Source organism: Gracilinanus agilis, chromosome 1 (genome assembly GCF_016433145.1).
Source record: "Gracilinanus agilis isolate LMUSP501 chromosome 1, AgileGrace, whole genome shotgun sequence".
Classification (NCBI taxonomy): domain Eukaryota; kingdom Metazoa; phylum Chordata; class Mammalia; order Didelphimorphia; family Didelphidae; genus Gracilinanus; species Gracilinanus agilis.
In genome coordinates this window covers 380,931,764-380,959,745 of record NC_058130.1, presented here as the reverse complement: position 1 = coordinate 380,959,745, position 27,982 = coordinate 380,931,764, and the positions used below count along the sequence as shown (strand labels likewise).

Here is a 27,982-nt window from a genome sequence, read left to right as displayed (position 1 = left end):
CTCCCTCTCTTCCTTCCTTCCTTCCTCCTTCCTTCCTTCCTTCGTTCCTCCCTCCTTCCCTCCCTCCCTCCCTTCCTTCCTTCCTTCCTTCCTTCCTGCCCTCCTTTCCCTTGTCAAATCTTTATATTTCATCTCTTTCTGTGTTCTATTCTTCTTACTCTCTGGCACCAGAGTAAAAACAAATACTTTGAAAAAAAATCAAGAAATTATTTGTCTTCTCTCACTTAGAATAACAATGAAAATTTCCCTTGAAGAGCATGTAAAACTAGCATTGTACAACAAATATATGGGTAGTTCTTAGCTTTATTATCTATTTGTATGTGGCCTTTGGGAAATTCCTAGTATTCTAGTATGTCATAAAATCACAATGAGATGGGTCAGGCCAATGAGCTCTTTATCACTAATCTCTCTGTCATAGAGAGTCTGATATGAAAAGAAGCTGGATTTGGGGGAGAACGAGTTCCATTCCAAGTTCCATTCCAAATCTCCTGTGTTTTCTTTTTACTACTACAACTCCAAAGGGTAGATCCCTAATTTTGCTCCCCACACCCCATGTTTCTCTATACAAGGGCATCTTCTCTAGCCTCACACTCCATATGGTATCTGCTGTGTCCAAGAAAATTTAAGGGGGTAGGGGCAGCAAGACCACCAAGGAATCCATGCTTTTTTTCCCCCTATTGATTTTATCTTCTTTTCTTTGCTCCCATTATTTATACCACCTATCACTACCATATGTCCCTTGAAAACCAAAAATTCAGGTTGTAGTTTGATCTGAGCCTTTTAGGAAATGGACTAGGAAGGGGTAATGAACGGATTAGAACCCACTGGATCCAAAAGTGCTATAAATTTTCCCCACTGTCAATACAATCACACTGACCCACTCAAATTAAAATGTGTTAAGCCTTTTGATTCTATTGGGCATATTTTTCTATTGAATTTTTTTTTTTATCTAGGAAATGAATGAAGCATAGATGAATGACTTTAAATAAGCAGTGTTGTTCCTGAACACATTATAAAATTCTGATCCCTATGATCAAAACAATAAATAAACAAAAGAGCTGGGCCTTAATCTGTCATCCAGAGGGACATATTGTGTGTGTAGAAGCATGAAACATTGAGATCCCAGTCTGCTTCATTGGTGAGCATAACTCACTTTTGTGGGTCCAACATTTCAGGATGCCAGCCACACATGCCAAAGGAACTGGAAAAGGCTAACTCTGTGGTTTCAAGGCTGTCAGGAAAGGGGGAAAAACATCAAGAAAGGAATATCCTTTTGATTTTTTAAAGAGTGTCATTCAGACAACAAGTGATGAGCTAAGAACTAAACAGTATGAATATAATTGTGATTCAGAAGAGAGTGACCTGAAAATTTATCAATAACATTATGAGAGGGCAAAAAAAGAAAGATGTGTATTTCTCTTAAAAAACTGGTATTCAGCTGAAATTCTAACTAATATATTAAAATATATTAACAATAAACAGAGCAAGTTATCTAATATTCAGTTCTCTTTCAGAGTGTGGTACGCTGCTTGTGGCATCCCAAGTTAAACCAGATCATGGTTGGAACTGGAAATGGATTGGCTAAAGTTTATTATGATCCCAACAAGAGTCAGAGGTATTTTATAAGTATAACTCATTGAAGATGAATAGCAACAACTGGGAGGAGATGGTTTTTTCTTTTACTTTACTTACTTTTCCCTTTTATGGGGATATATATGTCTTTTGGGAAGATGCAGCTGGCATGAGTAAGGTATCTTAGCACTAAACTGTTGAGCTGATAGTACTGGCCTTCACAGAGGGTTTTGGTATCCTCATTGATCCATGCAAAAATTCCAAATGTTTGAGAGTTTCCAGGGGATTTATAATTCCTTAACTGGAATGTTGAGTGCAGGAAAAAAAATCCTGTCTTATTTTCCATATCCCTCTAGTCCATGGCATTTAGGAGGGATGGAAGCAAGGGATTCACAAAGTTGGGAAGTAGAAATAGAAATAGCTTATTCTTTCTACAGATTTATAGTTCAGATGTTAGGTAAAGTTGTCTTCTGCCAGCAGATGGAGACAGTTCAATTTTTATACACAAGTACATACATACATACATACATATCCATTCATTTATTTATTTTCCCAAGCATCAGGCTCAGAACATAGGTGTTCCAAAGATACACCTCTCTAAAAGTACATCATAATTTGATCCTTCAGCTATTTCCATTTTCCTCACCTACGGTGAATAGTAGTATGTCATATAGAGATTGATTGCAAGTGTGTCATTGCACCAAGATTTGAAGTTCTTTTGTCCCTTTCCAAAAGATTGTTCTGTTCTCTTTTATGAAGATAACTCTGATTTCTAATTGTGGGGAGACTGACTTGCAGTTGTTCTGGCAATTTATCAATAAATTCTTCTCATTTTCAAAACAGGCTTCTCATTAAGCCTGTTTTGACTGGTTTGTCTTTATTCTTTAAAAGAACAGGATAGGATAGGATAGAATGACAGTTTTAATCTTGCCCAAATAGTGAGTATTCATTGTTGGGAGTGGCTTCCAGTCCTTTCCTACAGAGTACTTTAATCTCTCATATTTAGAAAAACAAGCCTACTGTGCTACATGAAACTAGTTGGTATTTTGTTGTTATCAAGGAGCCTGAAAGCAAGGGATATAACTGAGACAAGAAGCCCATTTCTTTTGAGAAGTTTATTAACTCTGATGTAACATTTATTCAGCAAATTCCAAATCTGAATTTTTGAAAAAAAATATTTTTCCTTGTTGATATTAAAGTAGATAGCCAAACATTCTTTGCAATAATACTTAAAGAAGAGTAGGGTTCCTTGCAGAGAGCCAGGCAGTTAAGCTCAATCTTGGGCAGCAGATCCTTAGCTCTTTCCAATATTGCCCATCATACTAAATTCCAGACAGTTATGTGGGTTGTATCTGAGATGTGGACAGATGCCCTTTAGAATGTAGACCACCCAGCCTGCTTTTTTCTGTGTCCCAAGCTAGAATTTGAACTTTATGTTCTTTGGGGTAAAAAGGACAAATACTTAACTATTTCTACATGGCTGTTTTTATATCCTTCTTTTAAAAAAATTATTACAAAGAAGTTTTTTAAAAATAGTGTCCAAATTATGTCCACTTGTCTTTTTTTCTCACCAATCCCATTGATTGACTATAACCACTAAGTATCCTGTTTCCCAAGTTCAATTCCATTATCTTGGACATTCCATTTATCACTCTAGCTTGACTAATTCTGGGCAAGAAGGCAAATATAGAGTGAAACTCCTAAGCAAGAATATCTGTTCTTTTCAACATATGTTTCCAGGATCAAACCAAATGGCTTATGCTTTCTTTTGTTTTTCCTCTCAGGGGAGCAAAATTATGTGTAGTTAAAAACAAACGGAAGACTCGACAAGCTGAGACACTAACCCAGGACTACATCATAACTCGTAAGTGATTGGAATGATCTTTAAAAGTTGCATCCCTCATCTGCTTTTATGTGGTGTTGATTTCATGAATTTTGAGGAGGAAAAAACCCTCAGTTCAGGCATATATTGAAAATTATCTCATTCATGTGGAAGGTACTACAAGTCATGCAATAGCTTACTCACTTAACTTGTGTGACTCACCGGAGAGACAGACAGGACTATTGGATTCTTCACATCATTATTACAACCCAGAAGAAAAAATCCCTGCCAGTGTAACCTGTCCTCATCAGGGTTGTGAGTCTCTGAAAAACTCACAGTCTAGCCTAAGAACATAGGACGAGGAACCTGATCTCTGTGTGTGAAGTTAAATTATGTACAAAAAGCTATAAAATCTCCATAAAGGCAAATTGTCTTCTCCAAGATTTATCAGATGCCCTTCTGATAGGGAATGTAATCTGACTGACCTGACAGAATTTACTTTTTACAGAGTCATGCTGATTATTTTCCACTAATGGATGTCCTTCAGATGACTGAAAACAACTGTTCAGAAAGAAAATTGAGTTCCTTTTGAAGAGGCTCAGCAAGCCCTACATTGCCCACTAGCCTGGCCAGTGCCCTAGTGCCATGCCCAGGGGGCAGTGTGTGGCTGAGGGTTCTGCCTGGCAGATCAGACATAAAACCAACCTCCTTAGAACTTGGGATCATTAAAGATATCCCATGACATTTTTTGCAAGAGTAGAAGTGTTAAACTTGGTGTCATGACCAAATTCCAGCTCATGTAATTACATGCGGCTTGCTTAAATTCCCCCCTACCCTCACCCCATCCCTAAAGTCGTTTGAAGTAGAAAAGCTATTTTTCGCTTGCCCTCCTAAAAATACTGTTGTGCACAGAGGCTGTCTTCCCCTCTGCTCCCCCCTTTTCCTCCCTTCCCCCCCATTAGGTGGCTGCATTTCACTGGTGAGTGATGTGGTCTTGGTTCCTGGGGATGAAAAAATATTCACAGTTTCTTTGCTATGAATGACTACATAAATTTTAGGTGTTAGTATTTACTATAACAAACATCTCTACTTCCTTCAAGCCCCTGACTCCTGGGGGACAAAAAAAGTTTCCTTCTTGAAAGAATCCATAATCTCTATGGGAGTTTTAAATGGAATTATGCTGACTGTTTTGCTTCAAAGACAAGTATTTAACACTCCCCTGTATTCACCCCAACCCCAAAATAAAACTGTTATCTGACCCTCAGTATGTAGAGAAGTGTTACTTTGATTTTTTTTATTTTGTGGGGTCATTTTCATATGTAGGCCTATAGCACCAGTCACCACTTCATTGCCAGACCCAAAGATTCAGGCACCCCACTACATCCAGGGCAACCTTTATCCTAGTTTCATTGGCATACGATGTTTCTCTCTTCCGGCCTTCTACTGTTGCTCAGTGTTGTCACACTCCTCCTTGGACTTGGTCAAAGTTCAGTGATGTGTGAAGTGATTCTAGTGGTATGAAGCATCTGGGGAAATTTGTGGGGTGGAAAGCCAGCTATATATAATATAACTGTTAGTATTATTCATATTTGATTTGTGATGGAGAATCTTAGGAAGTCCCATTGAACTTTGTCTTCAAAACTATGGAAACTGAGCTTTAGCTTCTAACCAAGTTTTATTAGCTTACACATGGTTTGGGAAGTGTATTTTCATAACTAAAGTCTGTGACGTGGATTTAACCATGTTTCCTGTGTGCAATTCCATGCCAAGAGAGGTGAACAAGTGACTAAAAATCTCAAAACCAAATGGGCTAATTGGTTACAGTAAGACTGTCTGCTATTATAAATGGAGACTGTCATTATGCTTTCCATTTCATGTTTTAGTTAGTCATTCTTCAGCTATGTTTTTGGAATGAAGAGTTATTATTAAAATGAACTTTTTTTTTAATGTGACTCTTCCAGCTCATGCACTGCCTATGTTCCGTGAACCACGACAGCGAAGTACAAGAAAACAGTTGGAAAAAGATAGATTGGATCCTCTGAAGTCTCACAAACCTGAACCCCCTGTGGCAGGCCCAGGTAAGTATAGTCTATTGGTTTTAGAGGTTCATTAAACAATAAGGGGAAAATACTGCAAATTTATCATTAAATTTTCTGTTCCTATAAGATTTCCTCAGATTATAGTTTTAATAAGGTATAATAATAATTTTTGACCAGAACTTCCATCATCTATACATTCTATTGAACTTTGGACAAGTAAGAAGATGACTTGAGTGTCTCTATTTACAAAATAAGGGTACCTTTCGTCTTTGACTTTATAGGAATAGTAGTAAGAAGTAGGCCTTTAACTTTATTGGGACAAGGAAAGTCTCCATATACCAATGCAGGGTAGCATTTTTTCTGCCACATATAGTCTCAGAGAGTTATGTAGATCACTGAGGGGTTAATTCACTTGCTCAAGGTCACCCAGTTTGCCAGAGGCAGGACTTGAGCCCAGTGGCTGTTCCTAGGTTCAAGCCTGGTTCCCTCTCTTTATTCTGCCTTTCATTTGCTTCACGAGAAGATAGAAATTATTGGAATATTCTGGAAATTTAGTTCAACAACATATATTACTCTAGGAATATAAAGATGAAACAATATAAGACCTACCTTCAGGAGTTTACATTTTATTAGAAGGAAACAACATGAGTACAATTTTTTTTAAAATTCAGTTACATGTAGAAACTATTTTTGACAATTGTTTTCTGACATTTTAGAATTCATGTTTCCTCCCCTTCTCCCTTTCCCCAAGGAAGTAAATAGTCTTATACAGGTCTATACTCATACTTTCATGTAGCACATATTTTCATGTTGCTCATGTTGTGATAGAAGACACACTTCACGTGAGCATGTAAAATTAAATATGAACTCACTCTATGCAAAGTAGTTTCCTAGGGAGGGATTCTAGTCAGGATAGAATTCTGGTAGGTGCTTTAAGAAATGGAAAGTAGGTGCTCTGTGAATGAGGGTATCATCTACTGTACATTACAATCCTCTTAACTTCATCTGCCATCTCACAAGTACCCTTTGCTCTCTCAGTTTATAGAGCTGAACTCTTACCTGAGTTTTAGCCCTATATCACCTTCTGACTACAGTGATTTCCCCTTATCTATCACTAAACTCAGCACAAGCAAAACTAAACTTTTTTTCCCCCCTTAACCAAAGTCTCCAACTAAGATTAGCCTTATATTTGACTTCCCCTTTAATTTGACCACCAGACAATACCCTCGAAGCCTCTCTAATATCTTTCTCTTTCAGTTCCCACGACTACTGTCCTAGTCTAGGTTCTTAGGCCTTCTTTCCTAAATTGTTACAATACTATGCTTACATTTCTCACCTCATTGGTCCATCTTGAACATTATAACCAAGCTAATTTTGTTAAATTATCTCATTCATCATGTTTCCCTAGCTCAGAACATTTAAACAATTCTCTAATGACATAAATGTGCTGAATTTCAAGTAAAAAGACTGGTTCAAATTCTGTTTACTAACTCTATCCTTGCACAGCTCACTTAAACGAAGTGTCAGTTTCCTTAGCTGCAAAGTAGAGATAATAATATTTAGATATTACACCACATTATACCAACTAATGCTCTAGGAATAGTATGCTCTCAAGACCATTAGCCCAGATTCCAGCCCAGACCCCCAAATCATTCTCCAGGGAAGCACACCCTGTTGAGAGTTTGCCTGCCATTTCCACTATCACTACCACCAACTGCTACCAAAAGGCAAACAGGCAAGAGCCCATTGAAAAAGTATTTTGCCTTGAGCAGCAGCATGTACCCGAAGGCCAAATCCCTGCCATTGACCCCATGACCACCATCTCCCATCAGATGTGGGTGAAGATAGCCCAAGACCCAGCAGCCCCCCACTGACTACCAGCCCATCTTTCAGCCCAGAATTCTATAGCCATAACCCAGGGGAAACTCTCCTTATGGAAATGGGGCCTCTAGAGATACAGCATCTCCTGCCTCCTTCTAAGCAACAGCTGTTGAAAACAAAGAGACAAGTTTTGTCTCCAAAGTCCTTGGTGCTGCCAAATGATTTGACATCAGAAAAGAATATGGTTTTATCAATGGAAATTATAGTAAAAAAGATGACTTGCCATTGATTTTGCTACTGGATCTGAGGACCAGTTACTTTTCCATCTGTCCTGCAACTGAAGCCTGTTTTACCTTAGAATGTCTTAAACCTCCTTGAATAAAGCAGAGACTTTTCTTTCTTTTTTAAAAAAATATTTTATTATCTCTCAATTACGTGAAAATTTTTTTTTAATTTGAGCCAAATTTTCACCTTCTCTCCCTCTTCTCCCCTCTTCCCAAGACAGCAAACAACCAGATATAGATTCTACATGTATAATAGTATAAAACACCTTTCCATATTAGTCAGTCTGTGAAAGAGAACTCAAAACAAACAAAAGCAAAGTGAAGAAATAAAGTGAAATATAGTTTGTCTCAGTCTGCATTCAGACTCTATCAGTTCTTTCTCTGGAGATAGTTAGCATTTTTCATCATGAGCCCCTGATTTTCTTGAATCACTGAATAAAGCAAGGACTTTTCTTGCTTTTCTATTTGTATCTTTGTCACTTAACACAAATGTTTTGACATTGTAAGCACTTAATGAATCTTCTTTCATCGATTCTTTCATGAATTTTGAGAATACAGTGAAGGTTTTTTGTAAAAGGTTTGATATCTATGAAATTATATTTCAGCTCCTACAAAGTTCACTATAATCTGAACTTCACCTGCTTAATCTCTTTGCCCCCTGCTAAAAGTTTTTCCTTGGATCAAATTGATCTATTCATTTCTGTCTCCCCCAAACATTACCCTTTCCTACCTCTATGGGTCTTCTACGACCATTCTGTCCATTTGTAACACTCAGAGGAGCACCAGAACTCCTTTCCATCTGCCTATGCAAGCCCTATCCATTCTTTAAGACTTGATTCAAATCTCACCTTTTATGTAAAACTTGTTCAGTTCAATTCAAGAAATAGTTGTTAGGCTTCTAATATGTTCAGGGTTCTGTGCTAGGTCCTGGGAATACAAAATGAAAAGCAACTCAGTTCTTGTGCTTCAGGAGCACATAGTCTAAAAGGAGTGTGTATATACATTCACAAAGAAGTGTGAAACAGGATAAAAATGAGAGATGCAAAGGAGAGCTTGGCAAAATGTTATGAAAAATTTGAGGAGAGGGGCAGCTAAGTAGCACAGTGGATAGAATGGCAGCTTTGGAGTTGAGAGGACCTGGCTTCAGACACTTCCTAATTCTATGCCCCTGGGCAAGTCACTTAACCTTGATTGCCTAGTCCTTGCTACTCTTCTGCCTTAGAACTGGTACGACAACAAAAGGTAAGGGTTATAGGAAAAGACATTGTTTTTGAGGAAAGATCACTTTCAATAGGTATCATCCAGAGAAAGGTTTATGAAGAAAGGGGAATCTGACATAGAAACCTTACAAAACATTAGCAACTTCAACAGATGGAGAGGTGGATGAAGAAAAGAGGTTCTAAGCCCAGAAGATAATTTAACAAAGACATGAAGACAAAAGAAGGGCAGAGAGAAGTCCAGTTTGACCTGGTATAGAATATATTAATGGGAGTAATACCAGATAAGACTAGACAGGTAAAATGGAGTCACATTTTGGAGGGTTTTAAGTCCTAGGATAAGGAGTTTATACCAACCTGATATGACTTTTCTTTCTTTTTTTTTTTTTTTTGCATTTAATAAATGTTTATTGTTTGATTTATTATTTTGAAGAAGACAATTCAGATTCGAATGTGCAAATTCTGGTGTGTTATAAAGTCAGTTCCCATAATATAGTGCTGTAACTCACATATCATTTTTCTAAAAAGAAAGCCTTAGTACTATGCAGCTAGGTGTGACTCATGACTTTTACTTCTTAAAGCATTTGACCAACTATCATATACTGCCCTATGACATCGTCTCTAGAATTGCCTTGAATTATTATTTCAGTTTTTATTATTTAACTTCTTTTTATGTATGTCTTGACTTCTCTGATTAAGTTGTAAGCTAATTGAGGACAGCCACCATATCTTGTGCTTCTTTGAATCTCCCCCTAATACCCCCCCGAACTCCCCCCCCCCCAATAATCCAGTCTTATAGGAAAATAGTAGCCGTGATTAAGGGAATGGTATTGCCACCATACTCTGCCTTGGTTAAAACAAATGTGTAACATTGTGTTCATTTTGGGGATACACATTTTAGTAAGAACATTAATAAACTCAAGAACATCCAGAGGAGGGCAAACCAGGATGATGAAATCCTTAGTGTCACACCATTAAAAGATTAGTTGAAGGAAGAAGGGATATTTAGCCTAGAAAAGAGATGACTTAGGGAGGAACATGATAGATATGTTCAGGTATTTGAATGTCAGTCATGTGAAAACTGGATTAGACTTGTACTTCTTAACTTTGGAGGGCACAACTAGACACAGAGTAGAAATTTTAGAGAGGCAGATTTAGGCTAGATAAAAGGAAAATTTGACTGTTTTTTAGAGCTGTCGTAAAGTACAATGGTCTGTCTTGGGAAGTATTCCATACCATCTAATTTTTGTCTCCTAGAATCTTAAAAAAAAAAGCTGGATAGCTAGTTGTCACAAATCTTATAGAAAGGATTCTTGTATAAGTTGTTTCAGAAAGTTCCTGAGATCCTTTCCAAATCCTAGTTGTTTTGATTTTTGCCACAGTACCTTGCACATATTAATTCTCAGAAATGTAGTGATGAGTATTGCTTTGGACTGAGGTTTTTAAATTTTAATTTAATTTGATTTTTATTAAATTTCAATTTTCTCAGCCATCTGGAACATGCCAGGACATATTCTTAGAAACCAATGTTTTCCCTAACAACATTGACCTTGTAATGTACATTTAATAACCGAGAAATAAAGATATTCTTTTTTTAAACCCTTACCTTCTGTCTTAGAATCAATACTGTGTATTGTTCCAAGGCAGAAGAGTGGTAGAGGCTAGGCAATAAGGATTAAGTGACTCGTGTGGAGATTAAAATTAATATGCAAAATACTAAATATTATATTTATAAATATTTTATTACTAATAAACTAACAAAAGAGACTAAAAGGTACTAACCAGCTCACTCCCAGGAACCAAAGAGAAAGAGGGAGGAGTTATAGTCAAGTATAAAACAATAACGTGACCACGAAAATGTGGAGGCACAGGAGAGATTAAAGGGAATTTTGGGAAAAATTAAAGGGACTTATGGGGGATGAAGTCCAAGGTTCAAAATCTCCATTTATACACTTGCCCATGGTCACACAGCTAGGAAGTATCTGAGGCCAGATTTGAACTGAGGACCTCCTGTCTCTAGGCCTGGCTCTTGATCCACTGAGCCACCCAGTGTTATGGATAAAAAGGGGTGATACACTAAAGTTCAGGGGTGATTGAGGTAATAGGGAGGAATGGACAAGGCAGTATTAGGATGGTAAGGGTACAGGGTGAGGTGTTCAGGAGAGGCAGCTGACACAGACTAGACACCCAGGCTAGAGACAGAGGATATTAGGGTAATAGGCTGAACCCTTCTAGGCAGAAAAGGTACTTTTACAGACACGAGGAATAGGACCAGACAGAAGTGGTTTGAATCTGACTTGAGGGCTTTCTTGTCAGTTTCTCAAGTCCTCAAAGGAGGAATCACAAGGCTCCTCCCTGTCAGTGAAATTGAAGAGATTCAGGAGGAAGCATTGGGCAACTACTTCCTCGCAAAATGGATGCCTCCAGTTTCCCTCAGGAAATAAAAGAGATTATTCTTTCCCCTTTGCCCTTGCCTAGTTTCTTCAATACAAAGATTCTCCAGAGGGTTTGATTAGGTAACCAAGGGTTTTATTAATGTTTTAGGATTGTTCTCAAGGAGGGAGGGGTTCAGGATTTCTGACAACTGCTATGGAGAAACTCAAGATGGGGGAGGGTCTCAGGAATGGGTTAGACTGAGAGAGAACCTGCTCTCTCAGTTGAGGAAGATTTGGCTGCTTTTAAGGTAGAGGGTATCCTAAAGGGATAGTTTGAATTCAAGGATGTCCTACTTGCCTATTGGGGAAAACTAAACCCACAAAGTCTTTTCACTAAAAACCCCAAAGCCACCCTGCCTCCCAGAGCCCCAGGAAAACAGGTAGGGAAAACAGGGAAATAATATGGAGAAGGTCAGGGAGAGGTCCAGAGAAATTTGCTAGGTACAAATAATCCAAAGACAAGACACAGGCCAAAGCAAACTGAAAGCCAAATAGAGCTCTGGTTGATCCCTCCCCTCTGATCAAGTGTCAGGGACCAACTGAACTCACTCAGAATTCTAAGGCTTCCAACTGCCAGAAATTTTTAGTTGGCCCCCTGCAAGAGCAAAACCCTCTCTTGCAACTTTTGCATTATACCAGCTGTCCCTGAAATAAAGATATTCTAACCTTGGGATATAGCAACTTGAAATAAGACATTTAAGTTCAAATGAAAATACTGTTGTTTTTTTTTTTGTTGTTGTTGTTTTTTTAACCCTTGTACTTCGGTGTATTGTCTCATAGGTGGAAGATTGGTAAGGGTGGGCAATGGGGGTCAAGTGACTTGCCCAGGGTCACACAGAATACTATGTTTTTTTAAAAACTTGTGAATAGGAATAATTAAGGAGAGTTATGGAAATTATGTTTGTCATGAAGAACTTGAAATGTTGTTGCCTTTTATTTTCATGATAACCATAAATTAAAGCTAAGAGGGACACACTAAAATAGCATATACAGCTTTTCCATAAGAAACAAAACCAATATGATTTAGCACTAATCCACATAATATTGAAATATATAATATTTGAAGATAGTTCATGTGTTAGAAACTTCATTCCAGGACCAGCTAGATGGCTCAGCGGATAGAGTACTGGTCCTGGAGTTGAGAGAACCCGAGTTCAAATCTGGTCTCATACACTTCCTATATGTGTGACTCTGGGCAAGTCACTTAACCCCAGTTGCCTAGCTCTTGCCACTCTTCTGTCTTAGAACTGATACTAAGATAGAAGGTAAGGGTTGTTTTTTTTTTAAGGATGAAAAAAAGAATGTTCATTTCACTGAGTTATTTGGAAATCAGGTTACTATGAAGTTCATAGGCCAACTCGCCCTTTTTCAGCATGTCATAATTCATTCAACAAGCCAGTTGTAGAATCTACTCTTCATTTATTTATTTTTTATCTTAATAACAAATTTCCATATAAGTTTTCTGAAGTTATATGATTCATATTATTTCCATCCCTTCCTCCCTCCCTCCCCACTCCCAGAGTTGGCAAGCAATTCAATATGGGTTATACATTTATTATCACATAAAACATTTCCATATTGTTGATTTTTGACAGGTGATAAATCATATGCTTTCATCTGCATTCCTACTACAACAATTCTTTCTCTGGAGGTGGATAGTATTCTTTGACATAAGTCCCTCAGAATTGTCCTGGATTGTTGTATTGCTCTATTGCAGTTACTATGTACAATGTTTTCTGGTTCTACTTATTTCACTGTGCATCATTTCATGTAGGTCTTTCCGGCTCTTTCTGAAATCATTCTGTTCACCATTCCTTACAGCAAATAGTATTTTATCACCATCACACCACAATTTATTCTACCATTCTCCAATTGGGGAACATCCCTTTAGTTTCCAATTCTTTGCCATCACAAAAAGAGCAGCTATAAATATTTTTGTATAAGCAGGTCCTTTACTATTTTCTTTTTTTATCTCTTTGGGATGTGACTTAGTAGTGGTATTACTGGATCAAAGGATATGCATTGTTTTATAGCCCAATGGGCATAATTCCAAATTGCCCTCTAGAATGGTTGGACCAGTTCACAACTCCATCAGCATCATTGTCCCCATTTTACCACATTTATCATTTTCCTCTACTGTCATATTGGCCAATCTGATAGGTGTAAGGTGATACATCAGTGTTGTTATAATTTGCATTTCTGCAATCAAGAATGATTTAGAACATTTTTATATGGTTATTTATAGCTTTGATTTCTTCATCTGAAAACTGCCTATTTATATCCTTTTGTCATTTATCAATTGGGGAATGACTTGGATTCTTATAAATTTGGCTTAGTTCTTTAAATATCTGAGAAATAAGATCTTTATCAGAGAAATTTGTTATAGAATTTTTCCACAGTTTGTGGTTTCCCTTCTAATCTTGGTTGCATTGGTTTTGTTTGTATAAAACCTTAATAATTTAATATAATCAAGAGTATTCATTTTATATATTATAATATTCTCTATATCTTGTTTGGTCATAAATTCTTCCCTTCTCCATAGATCTGACAGGTAAACTATTCTATGTTCCTCTAATTTACTTATAAAATCACTCTTTATGTTTAAATCACATACCCATTTTGACCATATCTTGGTATAGGGTTTAAGATATTGATCTAAACCTAATTTTTGCCATACTGTTTTCCAATTTTCCTATAAGTTTTTTTTAATCAAATAGTGAGTTTTTATACCCAAAGCTGGGATTTTGGGGTTTATCAAACACTAGATTGCTGAGGTCATTTACTCCTAATCTATTCCATTGATATACTCTTCTATTTCTTAGCCAGTGCTAGATTGTTTTGTTGATTACTGCTTTATTGAATGGTGGAACCTACTCTTAAGCATTTTTCAGTCTTGTCAAAAATACTGGATAAATATACTGCTAAAAGCACAGAATGTACCTGGGTTGCCTATCTCTGATTTTGTACTTTGTTCTGAAACAGGTCGTGGTGGTAGAGTTGGAACCCATGGAGGAACCTTGTCATCATACATAGTGAAAAACATTGCTCTGGATAAAACTGATGACAGCAACCCCCGGGAAGCCATTTTGCGGCATGCAAAGGAAGCTGAGGACAACCCATACTGGGTTGCTCCAGCATATTCCAAGTAAGGACTGGTTTGTTGTAATGTTTTTTTGTTTTGTTTTGTTTTGTTTTTAACATCAAGTTGGGAATATTTTTTCATATGCAAATAGGTTTTGGGGAACTGTTATTCCCCCTTTCTTTATCATAATGTTAGTATGGAAAATAGTAAAGGTACCTATCCCCAGGACTCAGTAGCTTGACCTATTTGATTCATGAGATACAGGAAGTGCTTTTTGTGAATGAAAGGAGTATAAGGTATAAAAAAAACTGGAAAGGTGGGCAGGGATGTATGGTTTTGAAGGACTTTGAACACTAACCAGGATTTTATATTTGGTCCTGGGAATGATAGGGAGCCACTAAATTTTATTAAGTAGGGGAGGTGGTGAAATGGTCAGACTTACCCTTCAGGAAGACCATTTTGACAGCTGAATTGATAGAGAACTAAAGTGGAGACTTCAGACAGGCTGAACGGCAGCAGACTCTGACAATAGTCTAGGTGTGCAGTGATGAGGATGGCCACCTTGGGGGTAAAGGACTTGCATTCAAGAGATATTACAAGGATGAAATGGATGGGCCTTGACAACAAGTGGGGGTGATAAAAGAGTGGTGACTTGAGGATGGCACCTAGGTTGTAAGACTGGGTGACAAGGAAGCTGTTGATCCCCTCAGCATTACTAGGGAAGTTAGGGAAAGGAGGGAAAGATAATGAGTTCACTTTGGGATATAATGATGATGATGATGATGATGATGATGATGATGATGATGATGATGATGATGATGATGATGATGATGATGTCTATGGGCCATCCAGTTTGAAATGCTTAATAGACATCCAGAGAGGAAGGCTGGAGGTTGGCAGAGTAGGACTAGAATAAGATAAATAGATGAGACTTCCAGTTAAGATGGTGGCAGAGTAAGGAGCAGCTACTTGATCTCTCCTAACCGAAGCATACAGGACTCCTCAAGGGGACATAAAAACAAATCCAGACGAACAAAGGAACCCCACAACAGGGTTAAGCATTGAAGGTACGTGGAATCGGGGCATTTCCACGCTAAAAAGGGGTGAAACAGCTCTCACTAAAACGCGAGAGGAAGAAACCCCTCCACACCCCCACCCCCACACACACCACGCACAGCGCCAAGACCAATGCACAAGAGTGAAAACAGGATTGGGGGAACCAGTAAATCACTAGCAGCCCCAGGGCTTGTACCTGAGAGCTGCAAGATGTGGGACCCAAAGTGGCTGGGGGGCGCACACAGACTTTCTCCAGTGTCTACGCGGGTGAAAACATCTCCCTAGGCACGGGCAAAGATCTCCAACGCAGGGACTTTCCCAAGCGTTTGCGTGGGTGAAGGCATTGCCCTAGGCGCGGACAAAGATCTCTAACGCAGGGACTTTCCCCAAGCATCTGCGTGGGTGAAAGCATTGCCTTAGGTGCAGACAAAGATCTCGAGCACAGGCTTGGACCTTGAGTGGGGTCCCGGTGCAGACGGGAGCGAGGCTGTGGAAGCAGCCCCTGAGACTGCTGAAGGAGCCTCGGGCAGAGGGGCAGACCGGGGACGACAAGGAGGCTTGACCCCCAAGGACAAGGAGACCGGAGCCCTCCGGAGCTAAGAAAGGGCAGGCAGACCCTGAGTGTGAAGACAAAGCTGAAAAGGGGTGGGGCTAACAATGGCAAGCCGAGAACCCCAGAAGAAAAAGATTATCAAGAAAAACTCTGGAACAATCAACAACTTTTACACAGAGAAAATCCAGACAACAGAGGAGGAAAAACAAGTATCCCAACCTTACCGAAAAAAGGAAAACTGGTCACAAGCTATTGAAGAGTTCAAAAATGAGATGTTGAGGAAGATGGAAGAGATCTAGTAAGAAAATAAAAGTTTAAAAGGCAGAATTTCATGATTGGAAAGTGAGGCAAGTCAACTGAAGACCAGAAATGACCAGATTGAAAAGGAAAACCAGTCCCTAAAGGCTAGAATTGAGCAATTAGAAGCCAATGATCTCTCAAGACAACAAGAACAAATAAAACAAAGTGAAAACAAAATAGAAGGAAACATGAAATATCTCAATGAGAAAGTGACAGACCAAGAAAACTTGTCTAGAAGAGACAATTTGAGAATAATTGGTCTTCCAGAAAAAGCAGAAATTAATAGAAACTTAGACTCCATACTTAAAGAAATTATTCAGCAAACTTGCCCTGAAGTCCTACAACAAGAGGGCAATATAGACATTGAAAGGATCCATAGATCACTCTTTACACTGGACCCAGAAAAGTCAACACCTAGGAATATAATAGCCAAATTCAAGAGCTTTCAAGTAAAAGAAAAAATCTTACAAGAAGCCAGAAAGAGACAATTCAAATATCAAGGAGCACCAATAAGGATCACACAGGATCTGGCAGTCTCCACACTAAAAGAATGCAAGGCTTGGAATATGATATTCAGAAAGGCAAGAGAGCTGGGCCTTCAGCCACGGATCAACTACCCATCGAAACTGACTATATACTTCCAGGGGAAAGTATGGGCATTCAACAAAATTGAAGATTTCCAAGTTTTTACCCAAAAGAGACCAGGACTAAATGGAAAGTTTGATACCCAACCACAAAAATCAAGAGAAACATAAAAAGGTAAATAAGAAACAGAGGGAAAAGAAAGAAAACTCATAATTTTTTAAATTTGACTCTTTAAGGGCTTAAATAAGATCTAATTATCTGTATTACTATGTGGAGAAATGCTATGTATAATTTTCTGTAGTGAACTCTATTCACTATTATAATATTCACTATTATAGCAACCAGAAGAATAATTCATAGGGAGAGGACAGGATACTAAATGGTCTAAGAAGACATGGGGGGTGGGAAAGAGGGGGGGAATAGTAGGGGACACCAAGAAAAATCTGAGTAAATATGAAAAAAAGGATATTCTATTACTCACAAAGAGGGCATGGGAAGGGGAGGGGATAAATACTATTATAAGAAGGAGAGGAAGAGAGCATTAAGAGGTAATAATCAAACCTTACTCTCAGTGTAATCAACCCGGAGAGGGAAGAGTAGCTTTATTATCCATTTGGATAAAAAACTCTACCTAACCCTACTGAGAAAGTCAGAAGGGATAAACCAAAGGGAACAGGGGAGTGAGGAGGTCAAAAAAGGGAGGGGAGAAGAAGGGGGAGGGAACTCATTAGGCCTTTAAAAAACAAAAAAAGGGGAATAACAAAGGAGGGGGCAGAAAGGGAAGTCAGTCAAGGGAAGGGATAAGGGATACTGGCTCAAAGCAAACTACTAGTTTAAAAGAAAATAGTGTAAGAAGAAGGGGTGGGTCTAGGGGAGGATACAAAAATGTCAGTGAATGCACAACTGATAATTGTAACTGAATGTGAATGGGATGAACTCGCTCATAAAATGGAAGCAAATAGCAGAGTGGATCAGAAACCAAAATCCTACCTTAAGGTGTCTACAAGAAACACATATGAGGCGGGTAGACATACACAAGTTTAAGGTTAAGGGCTTGAGCAAAATTTTTTGGGCATCAAATGAGAAAAAGAAGGCAGGAGTGGCTATTATGATCTCTGACAAAGCCAAAGTAAAAATAGTTTCAATTTGTATAATGTTTTTAACTTTCCTTTGTATTTTTTCATTGTATCCTTGCAATTAGATGTGAGATAGGTAGAGCAAATACTTTGATCCTCTGATGGGAACACGTAAGATGACTTGCCCTTGTAATGCTGCCAGTTAGTGACAAGGTGGAAACAGGGATCTAACCTCAGCCAGTACTTTTCAATAGATTGTATTGTGTCTTATACATTGTAATGATAATAATACTTGACTTTTATGTACTAAATTATTTCAGTGGATCTTTCATCTCATCCATGTAGGCACACCTAGCAGTGAAACTCAGAATCCACATTCATTTCTTCTTCTCCTATCTGATTCATCCATGTCAAACTGTAGTTATAACCAGCATGCTAGTGGTGACTTTCCTATAAGAAATCTCCTTTGCTGAGAGTTATCTCCTTCTAGCTGGGTGACTAGATTTCTCCAGTGACTTCTTTATGCTACTTCTAGGATATAACTCCTCATTTACAATGTGTTGCAACCTGCTCACCTCTCTTCAGTGCTTTCTGGTTCTTGTAGCCTATTTCACCTGCTTTGATTCCACTTCCCTCTTTCAATAATTTCCTTTATTAACCAGTTCAGCCATATGCCATTACCTGTTTGTTCCTGAATCACTCACCCCTTTGTCCTCTTGACAGTCACACTTTGCCAGATCTTAACCATAGATTACCCACACCTTCTTTATGTTGAATGTTTTTGGCAAAAGCTGTGCAACTATGCCAATTGAGCACAATTTAATTTAATTCAACAGACACTTATCAAGCAGCTGGGTGGAGGCTAGTTTGGGACAGGAGATGGATAAGAAGAAGAGAGACTCATTAGGAGGTCTTTGCAGTAAAAGACAGGTGAGGGAGGATGAGGACCTAAATCAGGTGGCTATATAACTAGAGAGAAAAGGACTGCTTTGAAATATATTGTGGATATAGAATTGAAAAGATATGAAAACTGAGTGCTTATGAGGAGTAAGGAAGAAGGAAGAGTCAAGGATTAGAAGAATAATGATACTCTCAAAAGAAATAAGAAAGTAAGGAAGAGGAATAGGAAATGGCTGGAGAGGTGAGGCACGTGAGAGAAATAATGTCTTTGGATATATTAAGTTTGAAATATCTCTAGAAAATATAGTTGGGAATCAGTAGGCAGTCAGTGATCCAGAACTGAAGAGTGGGCTAGTTGAACCAATTAGAACTGAGATTAACCAAGAGATATTTAAGAGAGAGAATAGAAGAAGTCTAATCCCCGGTTCACTACAAATTCATTATGTAATCTAAACCAATCCCTCATAACCTAATGATCCTTTTGCTATCTTCACAGTGACTATTACAAAAGTTCTTTCCCCAGGCTTCTTATCTTTTTATTCATTCTCTCTCTCTCTCTCTCTCTCTCTCTCTCTCTCTCTCTCTCTCTCTCTCTCTCTCATCAAAGGACCTCATTTTCTACTATACTGAAAAAATATTGGCTATCCATCATGAATTCCCTCTTTCCCTCACTCCTCACTCCATTCCACTCTTTATTTTCTCTCATTTTCTCCTTCTTTGCTTTTGTCTCTGAAGAAGAGACCAGATTGTCCTTGCCTCCAGGATAAAAAATACATACTTCACCTTTTGGTGTTTAAAGCCCTTCATAATCAGGCTTCAACCTATTTGCCTAAACTTATTTTCTCTTGCTCACTCTAAATATATTGTACATTCTAGCCAAGCTGACCTACAGGACTCACTCTTCTCCATATATTTCCACCTCCCACTCTGCCTTTGCCACTTGATAGTCTCCCTGGAATGTTGTTCTTCTTTTCTTCCTCCAGCTCTGCCTTTTGGAATCCTTATAACCTTTCAAAGGTCAGTTTGGTTGCCACCTCTTGAAAGAAACCTTTTGAGGACAGCTAGGTGACTTGGAGGATTGAGAGCTAATCCTACAGACAGGAAATGCTAGATTCAAATGTGGCTTCAGAAACTTCTAGCTGTGTGACCTTGGGCAAGTCACTTAATTTCCACTGCCTAGCCCTTCCTGTTCTTCTGCCTTGGAACCAAAATACAGTATTGTTTCTAAGACAGAAGGTAAGAGTTTTTTAAAAAAGAAAGAAAGATAGAAAGAGACCTTTCCTGATTCCTCCTATTATTAGTGTTCCCTTTTGCATTAACTTTTTCTCATTTTGTTCTTATTTATCTAATTAAATATTGCTTTCCTCTGATAGAATGTAAGCCCCTTGGGGACATCAATCATTTAGTTTTTGTCTCTATATCCAAGTGTCGGGTATCTGAGTTGATTTGACTCTAAGGTTTTAGAGTCTAGGTGACTAGAACAGGTGGTGCCATCAAGAAAAATCAGGAACTAGGAAGAGTGGGCAGGTTCCGAAGGGAAGACGATGAGTTGCCCTTTCTTTGGTCATGAAGAATTTGAAGTGTTTGCAGGATACGTGTCTGTAAATTATGCCAAAACATATTTCTGTGTGTTTCTTTTGCTTAGAGAACTTTCAGAGGCTCTAAATCTGTTCCCCAATATTTATTGAGCTCTTCTTCCTAAAGGTTGTCGGTTATCCAGCCTTCCTAGACTTTCTCTTCTGTTCACCTGCTAGAGTATACAGTTTACTGCCAAGTGGCAAAGTGTTTGAAGGGAAGCTAATATTTAAAAGGATCTTTTTTAAAGGTCACTGTAATTGAGAATGTGTGCCTGGTTGTTTTTCTTCACTGCAATTGACTTATAATGGTGATGAAATGTAGATCTAATAAGGAGTGTTTTTTTCATAAAAATGACATACTTATGTTTTATGCAACTATACATGCCTAAATATGGCACATGCTTTGATACTTCAAGTTCACTAATGCTGATGATAACTCTGTGTTTGGGCCCTTTAATTTCATTGATTGGATATTAGATTTCATTCCTGACATTGGCAATGTAATAGCCATGAAAGTTTTAAAACACAGCAGGATCACAGAGGGCTCTCATTCAACCACACGTGGGCAGATTTAGTTACAGTTTCTTGTTAAAAGATGTTGCTGGAGGGAGAAAAAAAAAAGGAGCTGGCCGAGGAGTGGGCAGGATGTAGGTCCAGAATGTGATTAGCTTACACACCAGACAGGGATAGATGTGTGTGGGAGCTTGGACAATTGCCAGCAGCCTGCCAAGCTTGACAGCTTTGTCAGTAGATGGTGAGTCTTCTTGCCAAATTCACTGCCATTATTGCTGGGTCAGTGAATTTAATTTTCAATATTCGTATCATTTCTGACATAGTATCTGTAAATATGTATGCATGAAAATATCATTATTACTTTCAGGGCACCCAATGGAAAAACTACATTGGGTAAATAAGAGCAAGATTTAAATCCATATTGTGTATGTGTATATATATATATATATATATATGTGAATGAAACATACACAGTGGAGAAAGAATATTTGCTTTAACTATGTTAATTGTCATTACCCAGTTCTTTCCTTTACTCTGTTTCTTAAATAAAATATACTCCAAATACAGGCAATATTTCACTCATAGTCTTAAGTGTACCTCACATTAAGAAAATCTAAACTTAAAATGTTTGCAGAAACACTTTTGGTAGGATAAAAGGATTCATCACAGGCTTTCTTCAAATAGTAATCCCACTCTCTCCTCTTCCCTGGGCATTTTATGTAGCATTCATTTTTTAAAAATTCAGTTTGTGCACAGCTTCAAAAAAAGACCTATTATGTAAAAGACATGAACACTTGATTAATAGGGCTATGCGTGTTGCCAAATATACAATACTAGCTGTTATGAAAGTTTTATAATACATGATTGTGCCTTTCATAAATGGACATTTAATATTTCTAAAAATGCATATTGGTTACTCTTCAAATCATCAGTCTAGTTCATTTTCGCTTCAATGATACAGTGGCTTCTGGCTGTTTGGGGGCTTATTCCTGCTCCTTGCTTCTTCACAGGTCTCCTGGACTCCTTTTCCCTTTCCTTAGTCTCCATTTCTCCTACTTCATTTTATCCTTTTCTTACCTTGTCTTTCAGTTTTCACTTGTACAGTTCTGGAGAGAAAAAAACTCTTCTTTATCTATGTAGCACTTATCTGTTTTCCACATTATATATTTTTCCTAAAGAAAATGGAAATTTCTTTATCCAGAAAAATCTTTTTACCTTTTTATTTTTCTCAACTGTTTCTTATATTAACAGCAGTTACCTTTGATTTAATGTTGAATAGAAAGAACAATTGATACTACAGGTTTTTTGTCAAGCCCTTTCATTTATATAATTCTGTGATTATAATGACTAGGTTAGAGTTCATCTGGGTCCTGTTTAGCCTATTAGGGTTAACAAGTGTGTCAGATTATCAAGTCATGGCTATAATTGACTTTGTACTTTGAGGTTTTTCTTTATAATAAACAATGGGCCCTAGGCCAAGAAAGCTTGTGGTTTCTACTCACATACTTGTGAATAATACAAGGGATTCCCCCTCATATTCATGTCATTAGCCTGAAGCTAGCTTTATACTTTGTGAATGAATCATATCAAATGAGTAATGATTAAAAAGAATTTGATCTGTGAACCTAGAATTATAGTTGAAAACATTTTTGACTTTCACTGTAGACTGAATGCTAAAGGAAGGTGAACATAGAAGAGACCCAAGTTAAAGCTCTATCAATCAATAGGAAGGGAATGTATTGATGTTTTATTTTTAAATGCCTTTACAAGAAAAATGGAGTGCTTTAAAAAAAAAAAACCAAAACAAAACAAAACCAGAGGGTGTGTAGTTGGGAATACTTTTTATTGCTTGTTCCTTATAGATGAAATATTTTGGGTAGGAAATGGTAGTTGTGATTTGGTAAGTTTTTTATTAGACTTTTTTGTGAGATTGCTTGTTAGAAGGGACTCTCATTTTGTCCAAACAAGCCTGAGGAATAAGAGCAAATCGAATTTCAAAATGAATAGTAATTCAGAGCATATTAAATAATTGATAGAACTGATAAATCCAAAAAGTAACCTGCATATGGCAACATCTAAAAATAATCATGACTAACATTTATGTACTATCTTAAATTTTATAAAATGTTTTCCATATATTTAGTTCAGTTGATCCTTTCAACCCTGAGATATAGGTGCTGTATATATTATTGTATATATTTAACAGGTGAGAAAAGTAAGGGATTAAGTGAGTCAGTTTAACTTTATCAGGTACCAGACTTAGAATTTGAACACCGATACTCTTCTGACCATTATTTTGTAGCTACTTCTTGTAACTGTTGAGACCTGTGAAGTCATATCAAATATTAAATGGAAGCAAAGATTTCTATGTTTAAAAAAAAACAAACAAAACCTCTCTAGCCTTCTCATAAGACTACTTGAATGGTATAATTTAGCGATTAGTTACTGGCCAACAGTATAACAGGGGCAGATGTTTAACCTGCTCTTGCTGTTCCCTGGTAACCATAGTAAACAATTTAGCATATGTAGTTGACTTCAAAATATTTACTCTTCTTTAAATCAGTTCATCAAACAGAATGGCTTTGATTTGATGTGAGCATTCTATCCCTCCAGCCCCCTAGGATTTCAGCTTTATATGAAGTCATAAAGAGAGGCAGATATTTAGGGGAAGGAGGTCTGTTCTCCTTGAAGAAAAAGCAGCCTAGACTCTTGCCTCAGGTCTAGTGAAATGGGCCTTGTTTCCATGGTCAGAGGCCCCAGATGGGCGTTCTCTGAATAATCTCAACAGAAATTATATTCCAAAGAGAAAAAGAGCCATAGTTTATGTATCTTTCACTTTTTATTGGCTGTTTTGTATTGTTTTTAAATAATCCAATTTGTTTTGTGAATTACAAGTTAAGTATTGCTGAGTGGGGAACTTCATGTCATTATCGTGGCATAGGGCTGTAACAGGGCAGCTAAGTGTTATAGTGGATAGAGTGCCAGGTCTGGAATCAGGAAGACTTGTCTTCCCCAGTTCAAATCCGGCCTTAGACACTTAGTAGCTGTGATCCTGGGTTACTCACTTAACTCTGTTTGCCTCGGTTTCCTCATCTGTAAAATGAGCTAGAGAAGGAAATGGCAAACCATTTCAATATCTCTGCCAAGATGATCCAAATGGGATCATGCATGACACAACTGAAACAATGACAACAAAAGGGGTTTAATGGTTGGCTTAAATCACCTTTTCACCTTCAGATTTACCTTCATTTCCCTTTTCTATTTAATCATGTTACCCACAAAAGCAACATTTCAGTTTTAATATAGTTTTAATAACCTAATGTACTTAAACCTAGCCCCTAGATACCTTCTCTGCCCTCTTTGGGAAAATTGTCTTTTTTTCTCCCCATCAGAAATTAAATAATCAGTTTAAAAGTGTATTTTAAACTGGACATGGTCCAGAATTTCTGGTTTGCCCAGAATTAAATGTTCCATGGTCTTGTGTACTTTGCCTGCCTTGGTGTTTTATGGAAGGAAGCTCACCTAACCAGTAATCTAGTAGCATCCATCATATGAAGTTCTGCAACTGTTTTTGGAAACGTTAGTCCTTTGATCTGCTTTCAAATGTCATATAGCAGTGTCTCAAGGTATCAGCACAATCAACTGGCTGTACTAGGGGGTTCCTCAAGTTTTAGGCAACTATAGATGAATGGAGCTGGGAGCATTCCTCAGGGTGTACAACTCATGCCAAGCAGCATCAGCATGAGTTGTGTGTGGATTTTGCTTCTCCAAAAAGTAATAAAGTCACAGTAAAGAATCATCTGGAATTAGAACCTTATTTTTTTTCCCTCTTCTTAAAGTATACATGAAAATGTGCTTACATGTGTATATTTATAAAACATATTTACTTATATAAAACCAAAAGTTTTGCCATGTACATGAGCACAAACACGCACGTGCGCACACACACACACACACACACACACACACACACACACACAACCAGGTAATTGTTCTTTTTAGAACTCTTGAAGCATCTTAAAGAAATTAAACCATAGTTTGAAGGTATAATATTTTAAAAAATAAATTCCAAAAAAGTATAATTCTTTCAAAAACTCTTTCCTTCAAGATCCAAAATGACTTTTTAAAGGAATTAACTGTCAGAAATACTGAAGTATATAGTATTTAATTCTCAGCCATAATTTTTCCAGTTTTAATTACCGTAATGATTTTTTTAATACCAGGTAATTTAAATCTTCTATCATACAGTAAAATTTCATATGACAGGTTGATTCAGGGCTAGAAAAGAGCAGGTATAGAGATATACAAATGATTCAGTTAGAGTTTCTTTTGCTTAGGACTTTTTGTGACTGTAGCTCGGGCTACCTTCATTTCTAGATAACTTGCCATTAACTCTAGTTTCTTTCAGTCCCCAAGATGAGACTGATTTACCTGAAATCCAAATGACTTAGAAGTTGGGTGGTTGAGGTTCCACTGTACGTAAATTATATTTTTATTTTATACCAGGAGATCACAGAGTACATGGTTTACTGCGAAGTGTGAGTCTTTGTCTCTGTACTTCATAGATTTTTCCTCTCATTTCTGGTGGCTAGAAACAGATTAATATTTAATCATCCAGAGGTGTGATGGCTTTTAAAAATAATAATAATTTCCCTACCACTTAACCAAAAAAACAAAGTCACACCTTGTTGAAAGCTCAGTAAATGTCCGTTAACTAAATTACCTTTCTTCTCTTTTGTTTTAGGACTCAGCCTAAAACTGTTTTTGCAGAAGTAGAATCTGATGATGAAGAAACAAAGAATGAACCAGAGTGGAAAAAACGTAAAATCTGAGAATCAATTCTGAAATCAGAGGAGTGAAGAGAGTAATGACCAATTTTTTTCTTTCTTAATTATTTTCAAATAAACAAGTATATTGGTTCCTAACACCAATGGTGACTATTTTAAAGTTGTGCTAAATATGTGAACTAGTATATTTTGTTGTTGCTTTTATGAAACCAGTTTATTTTCATTAAAGATTAGACAAAAGATTCTTAATCTATGTCTGGTACTTCTTGTTATCTAGAAGTTATATTGAACCATGATAAATGTTTCTCTAGCCTCAGAGAAAATTTTTACACATTTCACAGCTGCATCTGTTTGGGACAAATTGAAATCAAAGAGATGTAAAATGGAAATTAAGATCAAAAGGTCTTTTTGGTACAATTTCACACAAGATATTTATATACCTATGCAAATAGTTATTAGATTGAGTTCATTAGTTTGAAAGACATTTATATCCCTGTCTTTTGACTCATTTTAATTGCCCTATTTTCATTTTACTCTACCATAAAGAGTAAGAGGGCCTTTTTCTAGCCTCTCAAGTTAAAGGTCAAACTAATCTAGAGTCAATGAAAGTAATCTCCTCATTTTCCAGTTTATCAATGTTGGTATCTTCTGAGAAGTATGAGAGTGAAATAAGTATTCCTTTTTCCAGTGTGACTGAAATAAAAAGCCACCTTGCCTCTAGCTTCCCCCAGATTGGATTGATAGGTACCTGGTCTGTTGTGTCTCTTTGCTTTCATTCCTTTCCTAAGTGGCTGAAGCTGTCATTTTGTCTTGGAGGTAGCCTGGCAAAATTGGATATGGTGCAGAACTTGAAATCAAGAAGTTCTGAGTTCAAATCCTGCTTGGAAAACTTACTTAGCTATTTATCCATGGTCAAGTCATTTAACCTCTCAGAGTCCCAGTTTCCTCATTTTTAAAATGGGGATCTTAATACTATTAATGCCTGCCTTACAGGGTTGTTGTAAGGGTCAAGTGAGATAATGTATATCAAGTGTTTTGTAGACTTCAAAGTGCTTTATAAATGTCAGTTGTTACTTTGGATTGTTTCCATTATTTTTATTACTTCATTATAGCCTTACAAACATTATTGTGCCCTTCTTTGTGACTGACCCATTTCAATTCACCACTGGGCAGCTATCTGTCTGGTGACCTGGTGTCATAGTCATTTAATAGATTTTTATTGACTGCCTGCTCTCTGCAAGAATGGTGGGGAATTCAGTTACATAAACTGTGAACTCTGCCCTCAGAGAACTTATCTTGGAGCTGGGGAGATGATGAAGACATACTTTAATTACAGGTACATTATAATAGCCTCAAGGCAGGACTGGGAAGCCAGTTCCTTCCCAGAGTCCTGTGGTAACATTTAGTGATGATGTTGGCATTACTTCCAGGTGGCACACATAAAGGTGCTCCCAGATGTGGAGATTTGTCCTGGATCCAGTTTTTACTCATCTCAGAAAAGACTGAAAATCATTCCCCTGTTTGGTTCATTAAAGGGGCAGTTAGGAGGCTCAGTGAAGAGAAAGAAAGGCCTGGAGGAGGGTGGTCCTGGGTTCAACTGTGGCCCCAGACACTTCCTTAGTTGTGTGACTATGGCCAAGTCACTTAATCCCCATTGCCTAGCCCTTGCTGCTCTTCTGTCCTAGAATCAATTGATTCTAAAACAGAAGATAAGGGTTAAAAAAAAAGAAGCATTTATTAAGTACCTACTATGTGCTAGGCACTGTGCTAGAGGTTAGAGATATAAAGATGAAACCTAAATGGCCTTACTCTCAATGAGTTCGCATTCTTCTTGGGGGAACATGGTGAGGCTCTTGACTTCCAGCATCTGTTGATCCTAGATGCCTCTCATTCCTTACAGCTCTCTGATCCACTATGGCACAGGCTCAGAGAGCAGCACACCTCATCCTCTCTGTTAATTACTTTGCTCTCTTGGGGGAGACAGTGACTCTCAGACTGTACTGATTATACTGGGATCTTGCCCAAGGACTAGATTCCCTTAGCCACTGACCCTTAAATTACTGCAGGAAATACTCCTTATCCAAAGCAAACAAACAGTCCCTTCCTTCCCCACTCCCACCTCTTAAAGCTTCCTTCCTAGCTACCACTCCTTTAGAAACCATAAAACACTCATGCATTTTTTTGTATAAGCTCCATCCATACTTTGTTCTTTTTCTTTAAAAAAACAAGCAAAACACACACTGTATACTTTCAAACATTTGCATCACTACTTTTCATACTTTTCTTTTACTTATTAATTAAGTACATTACATAGTTTTGATCATGACTGATTTTACCTTGCTCTTGGCTTTTCTTTGGATCTT

At 37.6% G+C, this 27,982-nt stretch overlaps 1 protein-coding gene across 1 annotated transcript in view; it reads left to right on the top strand.

Annotated features, from left to right (window-relative positions):
• Positions 1-25,757, top strand: part of WDR70 (WD repeat domain 70) — a 333,473-nt gene extending 307,716 nt beyond the window's left edge. Inside the window, exons 13-17 of the mRNA XM_044664295.1 lie at positions 1,515-1,615; positions 3,357-3,436; positions 5,356-5,472; positions 14,173-14,335; positions 25,577-25,757. Of these exons, the coding sequence (XP_044520230.1) occupies positions 1,515-1,615; positions 3,357-3,436; positions 5,356-5,472; positions 14,173-14,335; positions 25,577-25,664 (549 nt within the window). The 3' untranslated portion in view covers positions 25,665-25,757. The remainder of the gene's footprint in view (positions 1-1,514; positions 1,616-3,356; positions 3,437-5,355; positions 5,473-14,172; positions 14,336-25,576) is intronic.
• Positions 25,758-27,982: the final 2,225 nt, after the last annotated feature.